Here is a 24,304-nt window from a genome sequence, read left to right on the forward strand (position 1 = left end):
AGCGTGCCCTCCTTCAGTTTTGGCAGGGGAATAGCAACCCCAGAGGCTCCTCCTGAGTCCTCAGTCAAGTGTGGAGCCGATCCAGAGGACTCAGCGTCCGAGGGTGTGCTTGGGAGCTTCACACTGCAAGTCCCACCCTGATTCTGGCGAGCATTCCCTCTGCTGGAGGGTAGCGTACTTTATCTGTACACTGCCGTGTGGTCTGGTTGCACGGAAGAGGGGCGCCAGGTCGCGAGGGAGATGCGCCATTATTGCCTGGACATTGGCCCAGGTAAATCAGCCCATCTGTCGTCTCCTTGTGGGGTGGGTGTCACCCCCCCACTCCCTCCTCCTGGGGTGGTGGTGTCGGGCTCACCCTGCCGCACTGGTATTTCAAATATAATAATAAAAAAAAAACAGCCACGCTAAACTCGTGTTTTTTTCATTTTCAAGTGTCCGAAGTTAGGAAAAATTTTCCTAACTTCGGACAGCTCATCCAAACTTCGGACATCCATGTACTGTATTTGCCATTTAAATATGAGAATGGTTAATAGCACCTATCGCTGGACACACTGTCCAAACACTGGACACTTTAGAAGTTAAAAACAAAAAGTGAAAAAAAAAAATATTGGGCACTCGTGGCCCAAGTTATACATATATAAAGAGAAATATACAAAAATATGTTCTTTTGTGAGCCCATAAATTGAGCACATTTGTGCCGGGAGGGGGTTGGTGATAGCCAATGCCCTCTTCAGGCACAAAATGATCCACAGGCATACATGGTGAGTGATGAGAAGGGTTGGTGGTGAACTGAATGAAAGGAAGGCAATGATTGATTATGTGTGTGTGGATGAAAGGATACAAAGATGTGTAATGGATGCAAGAGCTTATAGAGGTTGGGGGAGTGGACTTTCTAACCTCTACTTGGTGGTGGCCAGAATCAAGATCCAAGTAAGATGGAGAAACAGAAGAAGGGAAGGATGGGAAGAAGGAGTAGTTGCAAGGAGAATGGAAAGGTTACAAGAGGATGAGAAAATGGAAGAATATAAGAGAGAAGTGGAGGAACGATTGGGTAAATATGAATTGGAGCAGATGGGGGATGTGGAAGGTATGTGCAGGATATTCACAGAAGAAATATGTGCAGCATGTGAGGTGGTGTTTCGGGTGAAAAGAAGACGGAGAGGGGGGGTGCAAGGAACACCGTGGTGGAATGAAGAGGTGAGACAGGCTGTGGCACAAAAGAAGAAAGCATACAATGAATGGATGAGAAATAGGGGCGTGGAAGAAGTTGAGAGGCGGAAGAGAGAGTTATATGTAGAAAGGAAGAGAGAGGTGAAAAGATTAGTAAGAGAGAGTAAGAAGAGAGTGGATGAGGAATTTGGAAGGAATTTGAGTGTAAAGTGGAGGGACTGTAAGAAAACGTTCTGGAAAGAGGTGAAGAGAGTAAGACAGGGTGCCAGTGAAGTTAGCAGGGGAGTGAATGATAAAAATGGTAGATTACTAGTGGAGAAGGGAGAAAAAGTGAGCAGAAGGAGAGAACACTTTAAGCAATTGTTGAACATAGAGAATGGAAGTAATGCAAGTACAAGTGGCTGGGGAATGGCTGGGAGAAGAAGGGAGGTGAGAAGACAAGAAGAAATCAGTAAGACAGAAGTTGTGGAAGCAATGAAGAAAGTCAAATTGGGGAAAGCCCCAGGAACTGACGGAGTGTATGGTGTAATGCTGAAGCATGGGGGAGAGATAATAGTAGAATGGATGTGGAAGATGTGCAGATTGGCCTGGGAGGACGGTGAAGTCCTGGAGGATTGGAAGTCAGGTTGTACAAAGGGAAAGGGGAAAGAGAAGTGTGTGGTAATCATAGGGGCATTTGTCTTCTTAGTATAATAGGAAAAGTGTACGGTAGGATATTTATTGGGAGAGTTAGGGAAATAAAAGAGGAATTACTGCAGTTGGAGAAGAACAGGGAGGCTTTAGGAAGGGAAGAGGTTGTGTAGATCAGATATTCATTCTTAGATCTTCAGTGAAAAAGTTTCTAGAGAAGGGAAAGAAGTTGTATGCAGCTTTCAGGGATTTGGAGAAAGCATTTGACAGGGTGGATAGACAAGGATTGTGGAAAGTATTAAGAATATATGGAGTCGATGTGAAGTTGCTGAATGCTGTGAAGAGTATGTATGATGGTGCTAAGGCTGCAGTGCATGTGGATGGTGAACTGAGTGAACTATTCTCTTTGAAGGTTGGGTTGAAACAGGGATGTCTCTCCATGGTTGTTCAATCTGTACATGGATGGGGTGATAAAAGAGGTACAAAGTAGGGCAGTGGCTGTTGGAGTGGCCCTGCTGAGAGGGGGTAATGTTTGGAAACTCCCTGTACCGTTGTTTGCAGATGATACTGTGTTGTTGAGTGAAGACAAAGGGGAGCTGCATGGCTTGGTGGATGAGTTTGGGAGAGTGTGTAAGAAGCAGAATCTAAAGGTGAATGTAGGGAAGAGTAAAGTGATGGTCTTTGAGAGAGGTGAAGTAAATGAATGTACAGTGATGTTTGATGGTGAGGAAATGGAAAATGTGAGTATGTTTAAGTACTTGGGTAGTGTGATGAGTAAGGATGGAAGTTTGGAGGGTGAAGTGCTTGAAAGGGTACAACAAGGAAGAAAGGTTGCTGGTTCCTTGAAAACAGTGATAAGAAACAGGGAAGTGAGCATGGAAGTGTAAAAATTACTACATGACAGTATTGTGATACCAACTCTAACGTATGGAAGTGAAGCGTGGACATTGTTGGAAGGACACAAGTCAAGAGTGAGAGAAGTGGAAATGAGTTATTTAAGAGGAGCCTGTGGAGTCGCATGGAGAGAGAGGCTGACAAATGAGGATATAAAGGAGCATTGTGGTGTGGATGTGGATGTGATAGGAAGCGTTAGGAGGAACACACTGAGGTGGTTTGGCCATGCGGAGAGGATGGAGGGTGAGACACTGACAAGGAGAGTGTATGTGGGTGAGGTGGAGGGGGGGTGAGGGAGGGGGAAACCGAGGATGAGATGTAGGGATGGAGTGGAGAGGTATAAGAGAGAGGGGTGTGTGAATTGGGAGCAGGGCAGTGAAATGGCGAGGGACAGGGCGACCTGGAGGCGATTTGTTTGTGTCCACCCTGTACAGGATTGAGGCGTCTGGCAATATTTAGATATATATATATAGATAGATAGATAGATAGATAGATAGATAGATATATATAGATAGATAGATATAGATATAGATATATATAGATATCTATCTACCTATCTATCTATCTATATATATATATATATATATATATAGGTATAGATATCTATATATATATATATTGAGATCACATTAAGATGCATCATAGCACACTGTAGTGAGGTATTCTGGTCATAAATATAACTAAGAACTATTCACAAATGTTTTCAGGTGATAAAATTATATAAAAATGCATTGCATATATACCAAACTGTAAAGGGAACTGACCTCTTATTCCTAAACAAAACTTCACTTAATTATCAAGTAGCTATCTCACTGACTCAACAAATGCATACTGAAACAACATAATATAAAGTCAAACACTTCTTACTAGTTCTAACGACGCCCACACACCCACTAACAAGCACACAAATCAACAGACACACGCACAGTGGTGTTTTCAGGGCCCTGTCCTATCACCTATCACCAACTCTCTTCCTTTTATTCATCACTGACCTTCTAAGCTGTACATCTAACCCCATCCACTCATACGCTGATGACTCCACCTTTCACTTTTCCATTCGGTTCCCACAACGTCCAATTCAGGAGTTACTTCAACAAACAAGGGATGAGGCTATGGCACACCTAATGTCTGAATTGGCTCATATCTCTGACTGGGGTAAAAATAATCTGGTTGTTTTTAATGCATCAAAGACTCAGTTTTTACACCTATCAATCTGACAAAATCTTCCACAAGTATACCCACTAATGTTTAATAATATTCAGCTTAATCCTCCATCATCCTTGAACATGCTTGGGGTTTCATTTACTTGGGACTTATCTTGGAAAGGTCACATTACATCTCTTGTAAAATCTGCTTCCAAGAGATTAAGTGTGCTAAGCCGACTCTGTTCCTTCTTTACCCCTGCACAATTGTTGACTCTATACAGGGGTTATATCCGCCCCTGTGTGGAGTACAACTCTCATGTGTGGGGAGGCTCCCCACATACAGCTCTTCTCAATAAGGTGGAGTCAATGGCTTTTCGTCTCATTAACTCTCCTCCTCTTACCGACTCCATTCAACCTCTGTCTCTTCGCTGCACTGTTGCATCTTTATCTCTTTTCTATTGTTACTTCAATGGTCACTGCTCCTCTGAACTGTCTGCATGCATTCCTCCACCTCTACGATGGGTGCGAAGCACCAGTCTAGCAGCAAACTCTCATCCCTTTTCTGTCCAACTCTCTAATGCAAAAGTTAATCGTTACTTCCAGTCCTTCATTTATGCAACAGGTCAGCTCTGGAACTGTCTCCCTCTGTCTGTATTTCCTGCTTCCTATGATCTCCAGTCTTTCAAACGCAGTATGTCCAGGCATCTCGAAGTGATCGGATCTTGAATTTGGCTCCCTTTTGTATTTTGTTTTTCTCTTGGAAGGGGCAATTTTGCAGGCTCGCAGACCTTGGTTCCTTCTTCCTCAAAAAAAAAAAAAAAAAAAAAAAAAAAAAAAAAAAAAAAAATTTATGAAGGCACCATGGAACGTATTAACCCTTTAACCGCGGGCACTGTTTTGCCCCGACTGGCCTCTCCTGCAGGGGTTCCAGACAAAATGTAAACAAACTTTAAACCTTTATAACTCTGCACAGAATAAATCTAGAGCGAAAAATAAGGTACCATTAGAAAGTACTAACCTTTGGCTTTGCAATGATGTAGGTTTCATGATTTCGTTGACTATCACTGGATGGGCAGTGCCGTTAGAAGTGAGCGATCTAAAATCACTATTTTTCGCTCACACACCATTACCTTCGCTCACACACCATTACCAAATGCCAACCTCATTCTGATAATAATACTATAAACATATATGAACACTGCACATACGATAAACACCCACTCTGTGTTCACTGAGGCAGGTAAAAGGCACTGTAATTGCCCGCACTTCACTGCCACATCAGCGGTGTTGTAATCACTATTTTTCACTCACACACCATTACCAAATGCCAACCTCATTCTGATAATAATACTATAAACATATATGAACACTGCACATACGATAAACACCCACTCTGTGTTCACTGAGGCAGGTAAAAGGCACTGTAATTGCCCGCACTTCACTGCCACATCAGTGGTGTTGTCAATCACACAGCTGGACAGATACTGATGCGTGTTGGTCAGGGGTGGGGTGGGGGCCCGGGGGGTGGGAGGTGGGGGCCTGGGGGGTGGGAGGAGGGAGGTGGGGGTCGGCTGGAGTGAAAGAACTTAACAGCTACTCTCCCTTGAAACAATTGGTGCACGGAAAAAACGCGGGGTATTCAAAATATTCACAAACATTCGAGAATGACACCCGCAGTTTGGTCCAGTTTTTGCAATGTCATTCTGGGATGACACCCGCAGTTAAAGGGTTAATGAGCTATACACTTTGGTCTTATGCACACACACACACACACACACACACACACACACACACACACACACACACACACACACACACACAGAAACAAACATCCCAAATAGGCCTGTGGTTGTAAACACACACACACACACACACACACACACACACACACACACACACACACACACACACACACACACCGCTCGCTGGCTCAGTGGTAGTGTTCTCGCTTGCCATCTGGTAGACGGGAGTTCGCGCCTCGCTCAGGTTGTGAAAAGTTTCACTGACGAAGTGGGTGGTTACTGTCCCCCTCGAGCAAGGGGACGGGTGTGTGCATGTGTGAAGGTCACAGCCTTGCCCTAAGATCGTTCTATATGAGCTCTCAGCTCCCTTCCGGGAGGGTAAAAGCTGACAATCACGACCATCAAGAGATCCTGACCGACCCGGTGAATTACACACACACACACACACACACACACACACACACAGGTCGCCGACAGAGACGGAGCCCTTCCTGGATCGTGAGGAAATAATCACTAAATCAGCAACGAAAAAGGAGAACAGTCTATTGTGATTTTGTAAATGAGTCGGTCCAAAAAAAAAAAAAAAAAAAAAAAAAAAAAAAAAAAAAAATAAGGTTTCAGTCAAAGAGTACAAGATATAATGGAAACTGAAAGATTCCATACGGTTGCACAATGGCGGAGGGCAACGGAGCTTTGTTTACATATGGTGAAAAGGAATTTGAGGGCTTCTCCAAAGACAATGTGGGAAATGGAAGTACTATGCTGAACCAAACAAGAGTAGCTGGAGTAGAGAAAACAACGAAGAGGAATGCCCAGGAATTAAGAAAGGTATTGGTAGTAATTAGGGAGTTACAGAAACAAACCCAAGAGCAGGAAAGAGAGATCAAAGTTCTACGAAGTAAACCGGAAAATGCTTGCACATGCAGTGTAGAGCAAGAAAGAGAAGTCACAGAATTGAAAGTGAGTAACGAATCTGCATCAAATGAAATAAAACAGCTCATGAGGGAGAATAAGAGGTTGGAAGAAGAAAGGGACAGGACGAAAAGTAAACTTGATGAGTATGACTCTAAGTCAAGGATGCAAGATGAGCACATTAAGGAAATCAAGGAACAACATAAGGGGTGGAAGAAAATTCAGGAGGATGGAAATGTAAATTTGAAAGAGATTATAGAACAACAAAGTATTGAAAAGGTGGAAAAGGAAGTGGTTAGGGTACTGAGAAGTAGAGAAGCGTTAGTCAGGGATGTAGCAGATAAGAAGAAATCCATCCATCATCCAATCCTACGTTGCCCCATGAGGTGCGTAGGAGCCCAGGGCTAGGCAGTTGGTCCTGACATTCAAGATGAGAGTGACCAACCTCACTCATCCCTGAGTGGGATTACATGAGCAATAAACCCCAACCACCTCTTGGATAAAAACCTTCACCGGCTCAATCCAATTGGAGCACAATACCACCAGGTGCCAAAATTTGGTTATATGGTTACCACCCAGCGTAGTAAATAGTTTCCTGGTGTGCAGGATACCATTTGGCTTGTCACTAAGTGTAGAGTCACCCATAGGCAGAAGAAAGAGAAAAGAATGAAGGAATGAAAGACAGAAGAGGAAGTGTAAAGTCACCCGTAGGCAGAAGGACGAGGAAAGAATGAAGGAAAGAAAGATAGAAGAAGATGGAAGGAAAGAAGGATGGAGGAGAGGACAGGGCAGACACATGACAGCAGCACTACATTGAGTGAGTGGATGGTGAGCACCCCCACCTACCACAAATAAGAAGAAATGTGTAATAATTTCAGGAGTAAAAGAAAAACGTATGACAATAAGATCAGAAAGACAAAAAGAACTCAGTAAGGTTAAAGAAATAATATCAGTAGTTATGGAGGAAAATAACGAAGCTCAAGATGAGACTGAAGAGGTGTTTAGGTTAGGAAAGTACAAGGAAGGAAGGGCAAGGCCACTGAAGGTAAAGTTTCAGTCCCAGGTAATAGTAAATGAAATTATCAATAGAACATGGAAAATATCAGACAAAAAAGGGTTAAAAAATGTTTGGATAAGGAGAGATGCAAATGAGGAAGAAAGGGCTAAAAAAAAAAAGGAGTTAGCAAAGGAAGCAAAGGTAAAAAAACGAACAGAGAATGGAGGAAGAGAAGACAGTGTTTTATTGGAGAGTCACGGATCAGAAATTAAGGAAGTGGTACCTACGGAGAGAAGGAGAAAAGAGGGTATAAAAAACATAAAAAATAACTTGAAGGTGGCATATACTAATGTTGATGGTTTAATATCAGCAAGGCTAGAAATCAACGATTTTTGAGGGTACATGAACATGATATTATGTGCTTTGTAGAGACCAAGTTAAGAGAAGATACTGATGTTCATATGGGAGATGGTAAATACAATCTGTGGAGACGAGACAGAAAAGAAAAAGTGGGAGGAGAAGTGATGATAACAGTGAAGAACAACATAAATGTAGATACCGTGGAAATGGGAGATGGCAGGGTCGAAATGATAAATATGAAATTAGAAACTGGAGAATAGCAAAAGAGATATGGCGGTAGTGTATGTTCCCCCTAAGACAAGAGCATGGAGTGATGATGAATACCAGGAAATGTTATCAGACATAGCTGGTTATTTACGGGGAAATGACTGAGAAAAGCAACAATATTATTTTATTGGGTGACTTCAATTGTAAAGAGGTGAACTGGAAGGAATGGGACTCAGGAGGCTGCGAAGATTCATGAGGCACCATATTATTAAATATAACAATGAACAATGTGATGACGCAATGGGTCAAAGAAGAGACATGGTTCCGAGGTGAGGACACACCAGCAAGACTGGATTTACTGTTTACCAAAGACGCCGATGTAACAGAATCTTTGAAGTATCCCATTGGAAAAAGTGATCATGCAGTCATTGAGTTCCAGATGATAACAGGGAACGTGGTGCCAACAGACAAGCTCTATAGGCAAGGAAGATTCAACTTTGGGAAAACAAACTTTACAGGATTGAGGAAATTTTTCGAAAATGCAGATTGCAGAAAATTCAGAGAAACAAGAGAGATACAGAGGAAGTGGGATATTTTTCTAGACCTCTATAATTCGGGAGTGGAAAAATTTGTGCCAAGAGTAAGGGGGAAAGAAAACAGGAAAAAGGAGTGCTTTAATAGAAAGTGTATGATAGCAAAAAAAAAAGAGAGAGACACGGTGTGGAACAATTGGAGAAAGACAGGTAACAACAGAAAGAAGGAAGAATATAAAAGACCTAGAAATGAATACACAAGAATACATAGAGAGGAAGAAAGGAATTTTCTATCTATCTATCTATCTATTGCCAGACACCTCAATCCCGTTTGGGGTGGCCACAAACAAATCACCTCCAAGTCGCCTTGTCCCCCGCCATTTCACTGCCCTGCTCCCAACTCGAAAATCAGCCTGCACCAAGGCTCCATGAGGGTCCAAAGTCTGCTGGCATGCAGCAGGTTTTATATATATACAATATATTATATATATATATATATATATATATATATATATATATATATGTATATACACATACAGTAATCCCTCCAATGTAGCAGCCGTGGCTCAGTGGGTTAGAGCGCTCTGCTCTGACCGAAGGGTTGGAGGATCGAATCCACCCAAGGGTCATTGGTAGACATCAGGAAGGGCATCCGGTCATAAAATGCTACACACTCCAATCCAAAAGTCCTCTACTCAGAGGCAATGCCTTAGCCCTTCGGGGATACCTGGCGTAAAACCATTTTTTTTTTTTTAATCCCTCCAATATCCAACGTAATAGAGCCAAAGGCATGTCCGGATAGTGATCCTGTCCGGATATTGGGCCCCACCATCCTGGACTTGTACTTATGGACCCTAACTCAGAAAAACACCTATACAACTCCCTCTGGACATGCATTGCACCTATTTAAGACCCAAATCACACCAATAAGGGACATAAAAGACTGAAATAAATGCAAAAGAACCATAAAATGAGGTTTTGGAGGTGAGTTTATGCAATATTAAACATTCTGGGTACTTACAAGTCCCTGGCTCCTGGACTGGTTTGAACCGCCAGTTTGCAGTCCACAGTTAATCCTCTGCACTCTAAATTCTAATTTCTTAACACTGCACAACACTGTAAATTCCTGTGTGTTCTAGTGGTGAGGTCTTGCAGTTTATTCACTGTTTATTCACAAAAAACAAGCACCTGTGGCTTGCACTGCTATGAGCATCTGCCCTCGATCGGAGTTTGGCTGACTGTTGATGATGGCGGGGTAACAGAGTTGCCAGATCGCAACGGCCACATTACCAATCTCCTCAACTTTCATTACCAAATTTAACTTTTCATTACCAAATTCGTAAAGCTAGCATTTCTTCTTCACTAATTATATATACAAGTGGAAATACATGTAATCACTCTCCTTATAATTAACACCATGTTGATTATTTTCACGCTATGTAGGGTAGCAGATTAATCAGAGAGAGCAAATAATCCACCATCTCCATCCTGTGTATCCTCATTCATGTGAAAAATCCATTTCGTAATGCACTATTCTGATTCATTACCAAATGAATTTTTCATTACCAAATTGGCCCACACTTGGTAATGACAAATACCAAATGGCAACCCTGACAAGGGAGGGGGGAGGGGGAGGAAGGAAGGTGTGAAGGGACCATGGTGTAACAGCTGTTTGGCGCCACGCGACAATTTCAAATTACGTGAGGGAAAAAAGTCAGATTTTTAAATTTTTTTTTGCAGTTTTTGGCCCATTTTGGGAATATTGGATCCCAGGACGATTATGTCTGGTTAGTGGGGATGTTCGGATATTGGGCGTTCGGATATTAGAGGGATTACTGTATATATACAGTATATACACTCAACCCTCGGCTATCACAGGTTCCGCTATAGCGTATCTCGCTATCATGCCTATATAAAAAACTACCCAAATACCTTTACCATGCACTAAATGCCTCCTATCGTGCACTGCAAATGTTTGAAAATTTAAAAAAGGCCAGGCTCCAGTGCTCCGCCCAGCCAACAAAAGCATCACTTCGTGATTGGTCGTGTGACGTCAGTGTCAGCCGAGCGCTGATTGGCCGCCCGACCAAGTCTCCTGCCTCCCAAACCATTCAAGTGCACGCCCTCAGACCGTGAACAGTGAGAGCGAGAACAATAACCTTTTTTATTAAATGACCATGGCCAACGTAACCCCTCCCCGTTCCCCTACCATCACCCAACATAATGCTGCGGCACCTGGCAGGGAAATAAAGAAGAGGAAGAACCTAAGTTATGCAGATAAACTGGAAATGTGAAACTTATAGAGAATGGTGAGACCAAGCAAAGTGTGGGGAAGAAACATAACATCAATAAATCAACTGTGAGGGGTATTTATAAGAATCGTGATCACATCATAAAACATGCTCATTTTTAGACTATTATATATTAATATGTGGTACAAAAAGAGTATCTTAGGGGTAAATATTGAGGTCATGGCACCAATTAATACCAATACACCAGTCCTGCATGAGACAGCCCTAGCATGTATTCAATATGGAAGGTGGGTGTTAGCGCCGAAGTGGTGACATGTAGAGGTGTACGATATGTAGGAGGACTACTGGGCCTTGGGAGCAGGCTGAGAAGCCTATGCCCAGAGTCGAGCACATTAAAAAAAAAATAAAAATAAAAAAAAATAAAAAATAAATAAAATAGAATTATTACCATAAGTTCTCTTGGCTATCACGGTTTCGGCTATAGCGCAGCCATAGCGGGACCAACTGAGAGTGATAGCCGAGGGTTGAGTGTATATAAAACTGCAATCGAGCAGCTTTTTTTTTTAGTTTTTTTTTTTTTTTTTTTGACAACATTCCCACCCACTCTGAGGACTGCCTTTCTGTTTCAACACTGTAGTCATACACCCATGTTTCATCACCTGTTATGGCATTTTCAGAACATTTTCATCAGCATCCGAACAATCAAATAGCTCCTGACTGATTGTGATGAGGCTCTCTTTTTTTGGTCATCTGTCTGTAGATGTGGCACAAATTCTGCAGCAACACAATGCATCTTCATTTTTTGGTTAAGATCGCATGGCACAAACTTTTACAGATGCCTACTTCTTCAGAAACTTCACGGCGAGTCAAGCAACGATTTTCACTGATCACAGCACGCATTTTCTCAACATGATCATTGTCTGTTGATGTGTAACGCTATCCAGATTTGGGATCATTTTCGATGGATGTTCTTCCTGATCTGAGCTGCTGGAACCACTTGTGATATTGCATGTGGCTCAAACAATCCTCCCCACAGGCTTGTTGCAACATCTGAAAAGTCTTCATAAACATTTTTCCCCAATCTGAAAAAGAATTTCATGCAATCACATTGCTCTTCAAGATCTTTTATTGTTCAATTTGCAACAAATCGACAAGTGCACTTAACATATCCACTCAAGTGCATGTACCTCAGTGACATAGTGATGTGGCGAGATGAGGCAAATATCAGACTAAAGCTCAAACTCACCACTACACAGAGTTCCCATCGCAACCACGCTATGCCAGCTAATTGGTGGGCTACTTAACCTGATAGCTGCTATGTACTTCATATCATGGAAAACATTTAGCTGCTACATAAATCATGGGTATTTTTTTTTTTTTTTTAATAAATAAATAAATAAAGGTGCACCCCAATGTCATCTGGCATCTCAATTGAGCTATTTCCGTCAGTACCCGCATGTCCTGCCACCGCCCACACATCCTCAGTATCTCCCTATTACTAGTCAGATGTGCAACTTCATTACTTCACCACGGCTGAACTTTGGTAAATAGGCTACTAAACCCATATATGTTTTTCTTATACTGTAATTTTCCATGCAGTATAAGAAAATGTTTATATGCAGCAGTTGTCGGTGTTTAAAAAATCCAGTCTCCTCTTGGACAGCATACCTAGCTATGGTTCGTTTAGTCTCATGTGGTGGTATGTGGTCCTTTGTTATGGTAATAATAGGTTGTGATGTCATCATTTTGTCACAATCACATGATGAAATATCAAAGAATATCACATACTTTTAACAATGGCTTGTTCCATTACTTTGATGTGATTCCTCACTAATCAATCATATCACTAACCCCCCACCCCCAGGGGATGTTATTATATTATCTGTTGGTTTGTGGTGACTTCAGGCAGATCATCACAGAGAATCAATTACACTTGCACACGTAAGGGTAACCAAGGTCATTTCTTTCTTTCATAATGCCTTAAAATACTATTTCAGACAGTTTTTCCTTCCTCTGTTCATGTTACACACACACACACACACACACACACACACACACACACACACAATCAGCATAGAAAAGGAGACTAGCTTATTGTGATTATGTGAATGTGTGTGAGTGGTGGTCTTGTTGTACATTATTCAAAAAAAAAAAAAAAAAAAAAAAAAAAAAAAAAAAAAGTTTCGGTCATAAAAAGTACAAGACACAATGGAAATACAAAGTTTCCACATGGTTGCATAATGGTGGAGACGAATCGTTCATTGTTTACATCTAGTGACGGGGAATTTGCGGGCTTCTCTGATGAAGATATGGGTAAAAGCAGTGCTAAGCTGAACCAAACAATAGTAGCAGGAGTGGAGAAAATGGCAAAGAGGAATGTCAAGGAGTTAAAATAGGTATGGTCAGTAATTAGAGTGTTGCAGGAACAGACCTTAGAGCAGGAGAAAGAGATCAAGGTACTGAAAAATAACTTGGAAAAAGTATGCACACTCAGTGTTCAACAAGAAAGAGAAGTTACAGGATTAAAAGCGAGTAACAAATCTGCCTCAAATGAAACAAAACAGCTCAAGAGGGAAAATATGAGGTTGGAAGAAGAAATGGACAGGATGAAAAGTAAACTAGATGAGTATGAATCAAAATCAATGATGCAAGATGAGCACATTAAGGAAATCAAAGAGCTACACAAGGGGTGGAAGAAAACTCAAAAGGAAGGATATGTAAATTTGAAAGAGATTATAGAACAACAAAGCAAGGAAAAGGTGGAGGAGGAAGTGGTTAGAGTACTGAGAAGTACAGAATCTTTAGTCAGGGATGTAGCAGATAAAAAAAAAATGCGTGATAATTTCAGGAGTAAAAGAAAAATGTATGACAGTAAGATCAGAAAGGGAAAGAGAAGAACTGAGTAAGGTTAAAGAGATAATATCAGTAGTTATGGTGGGTAACAACAAAGCTCAAGAAGAGATTGAAGAAGTGTTTAGGTTAGGAATGTACAAGGAAGGAGGGGCGAGACCACTTAACCCCGAAAGTACTAAGCTCAACGATCGACGTTTTTTTTTCACAATTTTTTAAATGGACGAGGACCGTCGATTGTGCAACTTCCACAAAATACTGGCGGCAGCTGTGACGTAGATGGCTACTGACCAATCAGAACTAAGTGTTGGACATGCGGGAGAGAGGATCAAGGCCCATACCCTGGCGGTGGGAGGTGTACTCCCCACCTCCCTCTTGCCACGTCCCTCTACCCCACTACCTTGTTACTCACCTACCTCCCTTCATTCTTACCACCATCACCACCACCCCTCCCATACCCTCCTAATGCATCCTCCATCCCTCCGTATGGATCCCCCCCCCCATGTCTCCCCCACCAGTCATCTGGGAGGAGGGTATTTCCCCCCAACCCTTCTTCCATGTCCCTGTACTCCACTAGGGCCCTTCCTTTGTGTCTGGTGGTGGTCTCCTCCCATCCCTCCATCCCTGTACACTCCCTCCTGGCCTTACCACCCCCAACCCCTAGCACGGAGTATTTTTCTTTCTCGCTAGGGCTATGACATGCAACTATTATCAACTATGACGGGCCATAGCTTGGTTACTACTAGGTCTAGAAGGGTGGGGTTTGCATTTTCAGGTGTGTAAATTCAAGCTGTATAAATCGGGCATAAAACTTTAAACCTTTGAGAAAGTTGAAAAACTAACTACTTTAAACCTTTGAGAAAGTTGAAAAACTAACTTGTTTTTGCGTCCTGGGGGGTTATCGAGGCTGGGGAATTGCGTACCAGAGGAGTTAAGGTAAAGTTTAAGTCCCAGGTAATGGTAAATGAAATCATCAACAGAACATGGAAATTATCTGACAATGAGGGGTTCGAGAATGTTTGGATAAGGAGATGCAAATGCAGAAGAAAGAGCTAAAATAAAGGAGCCAGTAAAGGAAGCAAAGGCAAAACATGAACAGAGAACAGAGTTATGGATCAGAAATTGAGGAAGTGGTACTGAAAGAGAGAGAGAGAGAGAGAGAAGAGGGAATAAAAAAACAACAAAAAAAGTTTGAAACTGGCATATACTAATGTTGATGGTTTAATACTGGCAAGGTTAGAAATCAACCATTTCTTGAGGGTACATGAACCAGATGTTATGTGCTTTGTAGAGACTAAGTTAAGAGAGGGTACTGAAATCTATATGGGAGATGGTAAATACAAACTATTGAGATGAGACAGAAAAGAAAAAAAATGAGAGCATGAGTGATGATAGCAGTGAAGATCATCATCAATGTGGATACTGTGGAAATGAGAGAGGGTAGGGCTGAAGTGGTAAATATGAAATTAGAAACTGGAGAAAATGGAGAGAGATATGACAGTAGTATATGTTCCCCCTAAGACAAGACCATGGAATGACAATGAATACCAGATGCTGTCAGACAAGGTTAGTTATCTACAGAAAGTGATTGAGAAAAGCAACAATATAATTCTAATGGGTGATTTTAATTGTAAAGAGGTGAACTGGGAGGAATGGGAATCAGGAGGCAGTGGAGATTCGTGGGGCACTATATTGTTAAATATAGCAATGAATAATGTGATGACCCAGTGGGTTAACCCTTTAACCGCGGGTGTCATTCCAGAATGACAGTGACAAAACTGGACCAAACCGCGGGTGTCATTCTGGAATGATTGTGAATATTTTGAACACCGCGCGTTTTCCCGGCGCGCAAATTGTCTCACGCAAGAGTAGCTGTCGAGTTCTTTCACGCCAGCCATCCCACACCTCCCTCCTCCAACCCCGAGGGGGCCCCCCCCACCCCTGCCCTGACCCGCGTCAGTCAGTATCTGTCCAGCTCTGTGCGTGATAATGGCGCTCCGTCCCGACTCATCGTCGCTCGCTTCCTCCTCTACAATGATTAGTGCTAGTGTTCCCTCTACCTCTACACCGGTAAAGGAACTGCCGACAGCGAGGCAGAAGGGGTTGAGCACTCCTGAAATTAGAACTGAGCTGGACAAAACTGTAAGTACTACTCTTGATTGTGGCAGTGAAAGTGACACACTCACAGCAAGCAGTGATGATTTGGCAGTGATTGGTGGTGAACCATTTTCCATTCATAGTGACAGTAATGAAAGTGATCGTGTTGATTCCCCCCCACCACCCCCAACTTACTCTGGGAAAGGAAAGGCTCCTATGGGCAAATCTGGTATTGCACGTGGGAAGGGAGTGAAGCACAGGCTCACGTCTCCCACACCAGGCCCTAGTACGCATTTCCCATCAATTCCCGTTCCCCTAGCCCTATTGCCCTCACATCATCATCATCATCATCATCTGTCGTGCCCTCTCCTCAGTCTACATCATCTGAGGAGTACGAATTACCAAAGCCTGCAAAGCGAGGGAAGGCAGGCCGTGCAGGCAGGCCTAGAACAAAGGGGATGCGTGGCAGTTGGAGGGCAAAGCTGGGCGATAAGCGAGGTGATAAGCGGGGTAGAAAGGGTCAAGTTTCACCATGCACCAGGTCAGAAACCCCCCCGCCTGCCCCCCGCTCAGTTCCCTCACCCGCGCCACCCCCCCCACTCACCCCCCTCCCCATTGCCTCCTGCCTCACCCACCTCCCGCTTGCCTCCTGCCTCACCCATTGCCTCCACCTCAGCTCCTTCTCACGGGGAAACGAGTGGAATGCAACCTGCCCCTGCCACTGAACCACACACAGGGCAAGTGGATGCATTTGTTTGGTCTGATGGTGGAGATTTCCAGCCACACAATCCACCGTTCGATATGACAAATGCTGGAATACAGCCTGCCTTCCCATGCAACGCAGGTGATGACTTTGTGGATTACTTCCTGGCCTTCCTGGATGATGAAATTGTGCAGCATGTCAGCGATGAGACCAATAGGTATGCGGCTCAGTGTGCAGCAGAAGGGCTGGGACCTATTGGCTCACCAAAGCAAGTGTCGTGGTTGCCTGTCGGGATTAGAGAGCTGTATGTGTTTTTTGCACTAATGTTTTTGATGCCCCATATAAAGAGACATGAGTTGGAGGAGTACTGGCTCATGGATGACATAACTACTATCCCAATATTCGGGAAGTATATGTCACGGGATCAGTTCCGACAGCTGCTTGGATACCTGCACTTCGCTGACAATGACAACCCGTCCCAAACTGACCCTTTGTGGAAAGTGAGGGATTTTCTCAACAGGATTAGGGATCGATTTATGCGATTTTTCAGGCCTATGCAGAAAGTCGTCATAGACGAATCCCTGGTATTGTTCAGAGGACGTCTCAAATTCATGCAGTACATCCCCAGCAAACGCCACCGCTTTGGGATAAAGTTCTTTGTGCTGTGTGACTGTGAGATGGGGTATATCCTGGATTTTGTCATTTACTCGGCTAGCACAATGGATGTGAACAGGAAAGACCCCCTTGGCTTCTCTGGCTCCATTGTAAAAGTGCTGATGGAGAGGTATTTTGGTGGTAATCATGTGCTGTACACAGACAATTATTACACAGCACCGAAACTCTCCAAATACCTTGCTGAACACGGCATTGGCACTGTTGGCACTGTACGGAGCTATAGGAAAGAGTGGCCTAGTTTCCCCGAAGCATCATCATCATCCAGGGGAGATGTTCACCTGAAGAAGTCAGACAAGCTTCTTGCGATCAGGTGGCATGACAAGAAGGTCGTGAATATGATCAGCACCATCCACAAGGGGGAATTGAAGAGAACTGGGAAGGTCAGCTACAGGACAGGAGAGCCAATCATGAAGCCTGATGCCGTCATTGATTATAATGTAAATATGAGACTTGTTGATAAGTCTGATATGATGATTGGCGAAATCGATTGTCTCAGGAGAAACACCCGATGGTACAGGAAGGCTTGCCTGCACATGCTCGATATGTGCATGCTCAACGCCTTCATTCTCTACAAGACACAAGTCGGGGGCATAAGGCAACCATCACCAAGACAGTTTTCCAAGACTGTCGTGCAGCAGCTACTTGCACGATTTGGTCAGGTGACGGCATTGATCCCGAGGCGACACTCTGACACACAACCTGACCGTCTTGAGTGCCGCAATTACATGAGCCGGCACCAGCTTGTGAAATTGCCTCCTACAGCAGGCGGCAGGTTGTCACAGGGCCGCTGCAGAGTATGTTCTACCACCACACGGAGGCCTAGGACGAGAAAAATGAGCACACACCAGTGCCTTGAATGCCAAGTCGCTCTATGTGTAACTCCATGCTTTGCTGAGTACCACTCTCTGAGTAAATACTGAAAGTGACAGTGATATATAGTGATGCGACAGTGACGTGCTTTGCCAATAATTGTATAATGGATAATGTAGTAATAAGGGATATTTTGCCTAGAAAAAAAAGGAAATATTGGCCAGTATAATAAGTGATATTGTAATAAGAGAATCTGCGGCACTTGTGGAATTCTGCGGCACTTATGTAATTCTGTGATGCGCCAGTGATGCAATATAGTAATAAGTGCATTGTAAATATAATGTATATTGCCCATATTATATGTAAAATAATATTAGAAGTTAGAAAGAATGAAAAGATCGCATGAAACGTCAGTGAGTGGGTGCCGCCGCAGTGAAGTGAGGCGCAGCCGCAGTGAAGAGCGGGCGCAGCCGCAGTGAAGAGCGGGCGCAGCCGCAGGGAAGTGCCTTTTACCTACCTCAGTGAACACAGAGTGGGTGTTTATCGTATGTACAGTGTTCATATATGTTTATATTACTATTATGAGAGAGTGGTTGGCATTTGGTACTGGTGTGTGGGGCGTAAAATAGTTATTTCACACCCCTCACTTCTAACGGCTCTCCCCATCCTGTGAAAGTCAACAAAGTCATGAAACCTACATCAATGGAAAGCTGAAGGTTAGTACTTTCTAATGGTACCTTATTTTTTTCTCTAGCTTTATTCTGTGCAGAGTTATTAAGGTTTAAAGGTTTGTTTACATTTGGCTGAAACCCCCGCGGGAGAGGACAGTCAGACCAAAACAATACCCGCGGTTAAAGGGTTAAGGAAGAGACACGATTCCAAGGTGATGACACACCAACAAGACTAGATTTACTGCTAACCAAAGAACCTGACATAATTGAATCACTGAAATATCCATGTCCTACAGGAAAAAGTGATCATGTGGTCATTGAGTTCCCGATGATAAAAGGGAACATGGTGCCAAGAGACGAGCTTTATAGGCAAGGAATATACAACTTTGGGAAAGCAAACTTTACAGGATTGAGAAAATTTTTTTGAAAATGCAGATTGGAGAAAATTCACAGAAACAAGAGAGATACAGAGGAAGTGGGATATCTTTCTAGACCTCTATAATTCGGGAGAGGAAAAATATGTTCCAAGAGTAAGTGGGAAAGAAAACAGGAAAAAGGATTGGTTTAACAGGTGTATGATGGAAAAAAAGAGAGGGACATGACATGGAACAACTGGAGAAAATGAGAAAATAACAGAACAAAGGAAGAATATAAAAAACTAGAAATGAATATACAGGAATATGTAGAGAGGAAGAAAGGAACTTTGAAGATGATATAAACGACAAATGTAAGACAGAACCCAAACTCTTTTATAGATTTGTCAATGGCAAATTGAAATAAAAGGAAGGAATCACCAAACTGAAAGAAGAAGGAGAGGTCTATAAAGATGCGGTAATGCAGGGCGAAATGAACAAATGTTTCCAATCAGTTTTCACTAAAGAAAGGGATTTTCTGGAGGGGGAGGGGGTAACTAGAAATTCAGTGATAAAAGATATAAAAGTGGAACTGCAGGAAGTGTATAAATTACTGGAAACTCAAGATGTAAGGAAAGCTCCAGGACCAGACAGAATCTCTAATTCGGTACTGAGGATGCAGAGAACAACTGGCAGATAAGATTCACAGTTTAATTGTGTGTTCTCTGGAAAAGGGGAAAGTGCCTCTGAAATGGAAGAGGGCAAATGTGGTACCAATTTATAAGGGAGGAAACAGAGGAGAACCCCTGAATTATAGACCAGTGTCCCTGACCAGCATGGTCGCAAAACTGTGCGGGAGAATCCTGAAAGATGGATGGATAAAATATCTGGAAGAGATGAATATTTTAGGTGAAAGTCAGTTGGGATTCAGAAGTGTAAGGTTATGTGTTTCCAACCTGTTGTGCATATTTACTCAAGAGCGATTGACGTGCTACAGGAGAGAGATGGTTGGGTGGATTGTGTGTATTTGGATTTGGAGAAAGTCTTCAACAAGGTACCCCATAAGCGACTAATGTGGAAATTGGAGCACATAGGAGGACTGAAGGGAAACCTCCTGGAATGGATGAGAGACTTTTTGAAAGACAGACAAATGAGGAGAGTAATAAGGACAGGATGTCTGGATGGAAGGAAGTAACAAAAGGAGTCCCACAGGGCTCGGTGTTAGCACCAATATGTTCCTGATTTATGTAAATGATGTGGTAGATGAAGTGAACAGTTATGCAAGTCTGTTTGCTGATGATGCAAAGATCTTGAGGAAGGTAGAAGTTGAGGAAGACAGTAAAATGCTGCAGGAGGATCTGGATAGGATACATGACTGGAGCCGGATGTGGGAAATGAAATTCTACACAAAAATAATGTAAAATATTAGAAATGGGTAAAAGTACCAAGAAGCCATCACTGAATTATCTGATGGGTAATGAACCAATCACAAATGCGAGAGAAGAGAAAGATTTGGGAGTGCTGGTCCAGGAAAGTTTGTCACCTGAAAAATACATTAACAAGGCAGAGAGACGTATAAACTCTTGACCAACATAAAGATAGCACTGAAAAATACATTAACAAGGCAGAGAGACGTATAAACTCTTGACCAACATAAAGATAGCATTTCATTAGATGGATGAGGAGATGATGAAAAAAATGATGGTGGCTATGATCCACCCCAGGTTAGAGTATGCAGCAGTAGTGTGGTCCCCACACAAAAAGAAAGATATAAACAGGATTGAGAGAATACATTGAATGGCAACCAAGATAGTCCCTAGCCTGGTACATCTGTTGTAAAGAGAGAGGCTGGAGAAAGCTGAATCTGCCTTCCTTAGAGGAAAGGAGAGAGAGGGGTGACATGATTGCAGTATGCAGGGCCATGATGGGAGTAGATAAAATTGACTGAGATGTTTGTATGGGAGAGGAGAGTAACAAGAGGACATGGAATGAAACTGAAGAAGCCAAGCTGCTTGAAGGATATCAAGATATATAGTTTTCCTCATAGATGCATCGACCTGTTGAACGGCCTGGACAAAGAGACCATCCAGTCTAAAAACTTATATGAGTTCAAAGCAAAATCTGACTTACTGAGAAAGAAATGGGACCCCATGAGCACAGCTCATTTCCTGTATAACACAACTAGGTACACACACACACACAAACACCTAGTGATGAGTTTTATGTCTGGCTTATTATAACACCAATTTCAACTCTAATATTATGTGACATAATGATGTTATGGAGTTCAGTGCAAGGGATAGGCTCACCTGGAAGTGGATAAAGGTTAGGTATGATCATAATATGTTGAGTTTATGTGGCAGGAGACATCAAAACAAAATGTGGAAAGTTTCTAGAGGCGATTTTCCAACCACAAGGAGAAGCAGGATCAAGTTGATATGCAAAGGGATCAGTTTGTTAAATTCAAGGGGGGGTCTACGTAAAGAGGGAGTTAACTGTGTTATGAAAAGTGAAAGTGCAGTCCATCAGATTTCTATTCTAAGAGGTGTTTTAAAACTATTATACATTAGGAGCTTGCCTACATATTCGCATATTCAATTTTAATAATTACAGAACAGCCTTCCCTCTCAAACTTGGGTATATTCCCACTTTTCCTGAAAAATGCAGAGAGATCATAGGTGCACCTTTGTGCTATATACTGAAGCAGTGCATTAGTCCTACTGTCCACATACAATTATTAAGATGTCTGGTAGTCTAATGAGTTAAGGCATACCAACATGATGCAGACTATGGGAATCCCATGGCTGGCTGGGGTTTACTGTTCACATAATGATGATATGATAAGGGGAATGTGACAGGTCACACTTACCTTTAGTGTCTGGACTGAATAGCCTAGCCCTAGACTCCTATGCTCCTGATGGGAAATAATGGATTGAATGATTGATGGGGTAATACTGTACAACCATAAACACTATGAGTAAGATAACCAAGTCACTCCCACTGCACCTGAGAGTAAGCATCCAAAGTGAGGTCACCATGAGCCATCCCATGCTTGACCACTACCATCTCATCCCTCAGCAATGCACGGGCATCTTCAACTTCCCTCTCAGTGAACCGCTTGTATGGATGACGCTCAAGGTGGTCTCGGTGCTGGGCTTCAGCTACAACATTACCTGATACCACAGAGAAACACTTCAGTGCCAATGCATCAGTTCAACCTTTTCATTGGAATGATATGTACAGTTGCAATCAGCAATTACCGTATTTTGTGGGGTATAAGATGCACTTTCTTGTCTCAAAATTACCTTCAAATATCCCCATGCAACCTGGAGGCCAGACTAGACAGGTTCTCTTGCCTCCATTTGGAAGAAACTCTTATACAGATCATCATCTCACTGCTTGGCAGTCACAAGTATTTTCTAGAGTATAAAGACCATTGATTTACTGAAAAAACTTACCTTCACTTATGTACATACTCAGCAGATTTTACAATTAGAAACACCCAAGTTCAAGAACACAAAACACTCAGGGTTTGTTTACAGCTGGCCATGTGACAGTATAGGGGGGGTTTAGCGATATTGCAGTTTTGCAATCTGGCTTCTAGCATACACCCTACTCTAGAAGGCTAACATAATCACTGATGAACTCCCTGTCAACCTTCTGAAATGCAGTCATGATCACCTCCCTTGCCATCCACTCACTATTTAGTAAACGAATCATATTGGAGATGTTGGCTAGCATGACTGCTGTGTCATTGTACCACATGTCTGTCCCACATGGAAATTCAATAACCCTTGTTAGGCTGGCTACTCTTACTGATATTTGTTTCATTTCAGACAAGAATATCATAGAAGGTAACAGTCTTATATTAATTTTAGTGAAAAATGGGAAAAACAGTTGCAATATTAAACAATATTGCCTGAAACTACAGAATTTTAGTGGTTCTGTGCCTGTCATTCATCCTACTCTCGCAAGTTAACATGATCATTAGTGAACTGCCTGCTAACCTTCTGAAAGGCAATCATGATTACTTGAACTGCCATCCACTCACTAACTAGTAAGTGAATCATACTGGAGATGTTGGCTAGCATGACTGCTGAGTCATTATAACAAATGTCTGTCCCATATGGAAATTAAATAACCCTTGTTTGGCTGGCTTCTTTTACCGATATTTTGTTTCATTAGAGACAGGAATATCATAGAAGGAAACAGTCCTATATTGCTGTTTGTGAAAAACTGGATAAACAGTTCCAACATTAAACAATCACACACACACACACACACACACACACACACGCAGGTTTACAAACTGCAGGTAAAAAACTGAACACATTGTAAGAAATACTGTGTTGGTTCGTCCCCTCCAGTGAGATGAAAACACATCGGGGGAATTTTGACCACCAAAGGTTGTGCACCATGACAGCAACTGTTGTTCTTAACATTTTTTTATATGTTCCACATAAAGTAGATACTGATTAAAAAATATATATATATATATATATATATATATATATTATCTATGACTGATATTAAAATCACCGGGAGAAACTTCACCATAACTAGGTTTCCAGGAACAAAATTGCCACCATGTTTTTGTTTCCCAAATTTTGCACACTTTACTAAAAATTCCCTCACTTCATTAAAACCAACTGCACTAACTTCATATTTGCATACAATACCATGTATGGTATTAATGTTCTTGAGGACAGGTACCCAAAATCTTCCCCCCCAATAATTTCCATGGGTGTTTTGTGAATGGCAAGAGTGAAAAATGAGTTTTGGGCGAGAGTAGAAGCATGCATGGACAAATTTGAGAGGGGCAAGCGAGTGCTTTTGATTGGAGACATGAATGGCAAAATTGGGAATGTATGAGTGGATGAAGTGGTTGGTCAGTGGGGTCTGCCAGCTGAAGTAGATGGGAATGGTAGTGCTTTGGTGGACATCTGTGCTGGTAAGGGGTTGGCGATAGCCAACACCTACTTTCGGCATAAGATGATCCACAGGTAAACACGGAGAGTAATGAGGAGGATGGATGGTGAACTTGTTGAACGAAAGGCAATGATAGACTACGTGTGTGTGGATGAGCGAATGAGAAGAGAAGTGTTGGATGCAATAATATGGAGAGGGTGGGGGAATGGAGTCTCAGACCATCACTTAGTGATGGCCAAGGTAAAGCTGAAAAGAAAATGGTTGAGGAGACGAAGGGGAAGACAGGAGGAAACAGCTCCTGTGAGAAGAGTGGAGAATCTGCAAGATAGTGAGAAAATGGCAGAGTATAAGAGCATAGTGGAAGAAAGATTGGG

At 42.4% G+C, this 24,304-nt stretch overlaps 1 protein-coding gene across 1 annotated transcript in view; it reads right to left on the reverse strand.

The window, feature by feature from the left end:
* Positions 1–24,304, reverse strand: part of Cdc5 (cell division cycle protein 21) — a 141,537-nt gene that overhangs the window by 46,167 nt on the left and 71,066 nt on the right. The window contains exon 7 of the mRNA XM_080274235.1: positions 22,008–22,174. Within this exon, the coding sequence (XP_080130361.1) occupies positions 22,008–22,174 (167 nt within the window). The remainder of the gene's footprint in view (positions 1–22,007; positions 22,175–24,304) is intronic.

Source organism: Coenobita brevimanus, chromosome 57, assembly GCF_032717465.1.
Source record: "Coenobita brevimanus isolate Jiangsu-jjx chromosome 57, ASM3271746v2, whole genome shotgun sequence".
Lineage (NCBI taxonomy): Eukaryota > Metazoa > Arthropoda > Malacostraca > Decapoda > Coenobitidae > Coenobita > Coenobita brevimanus.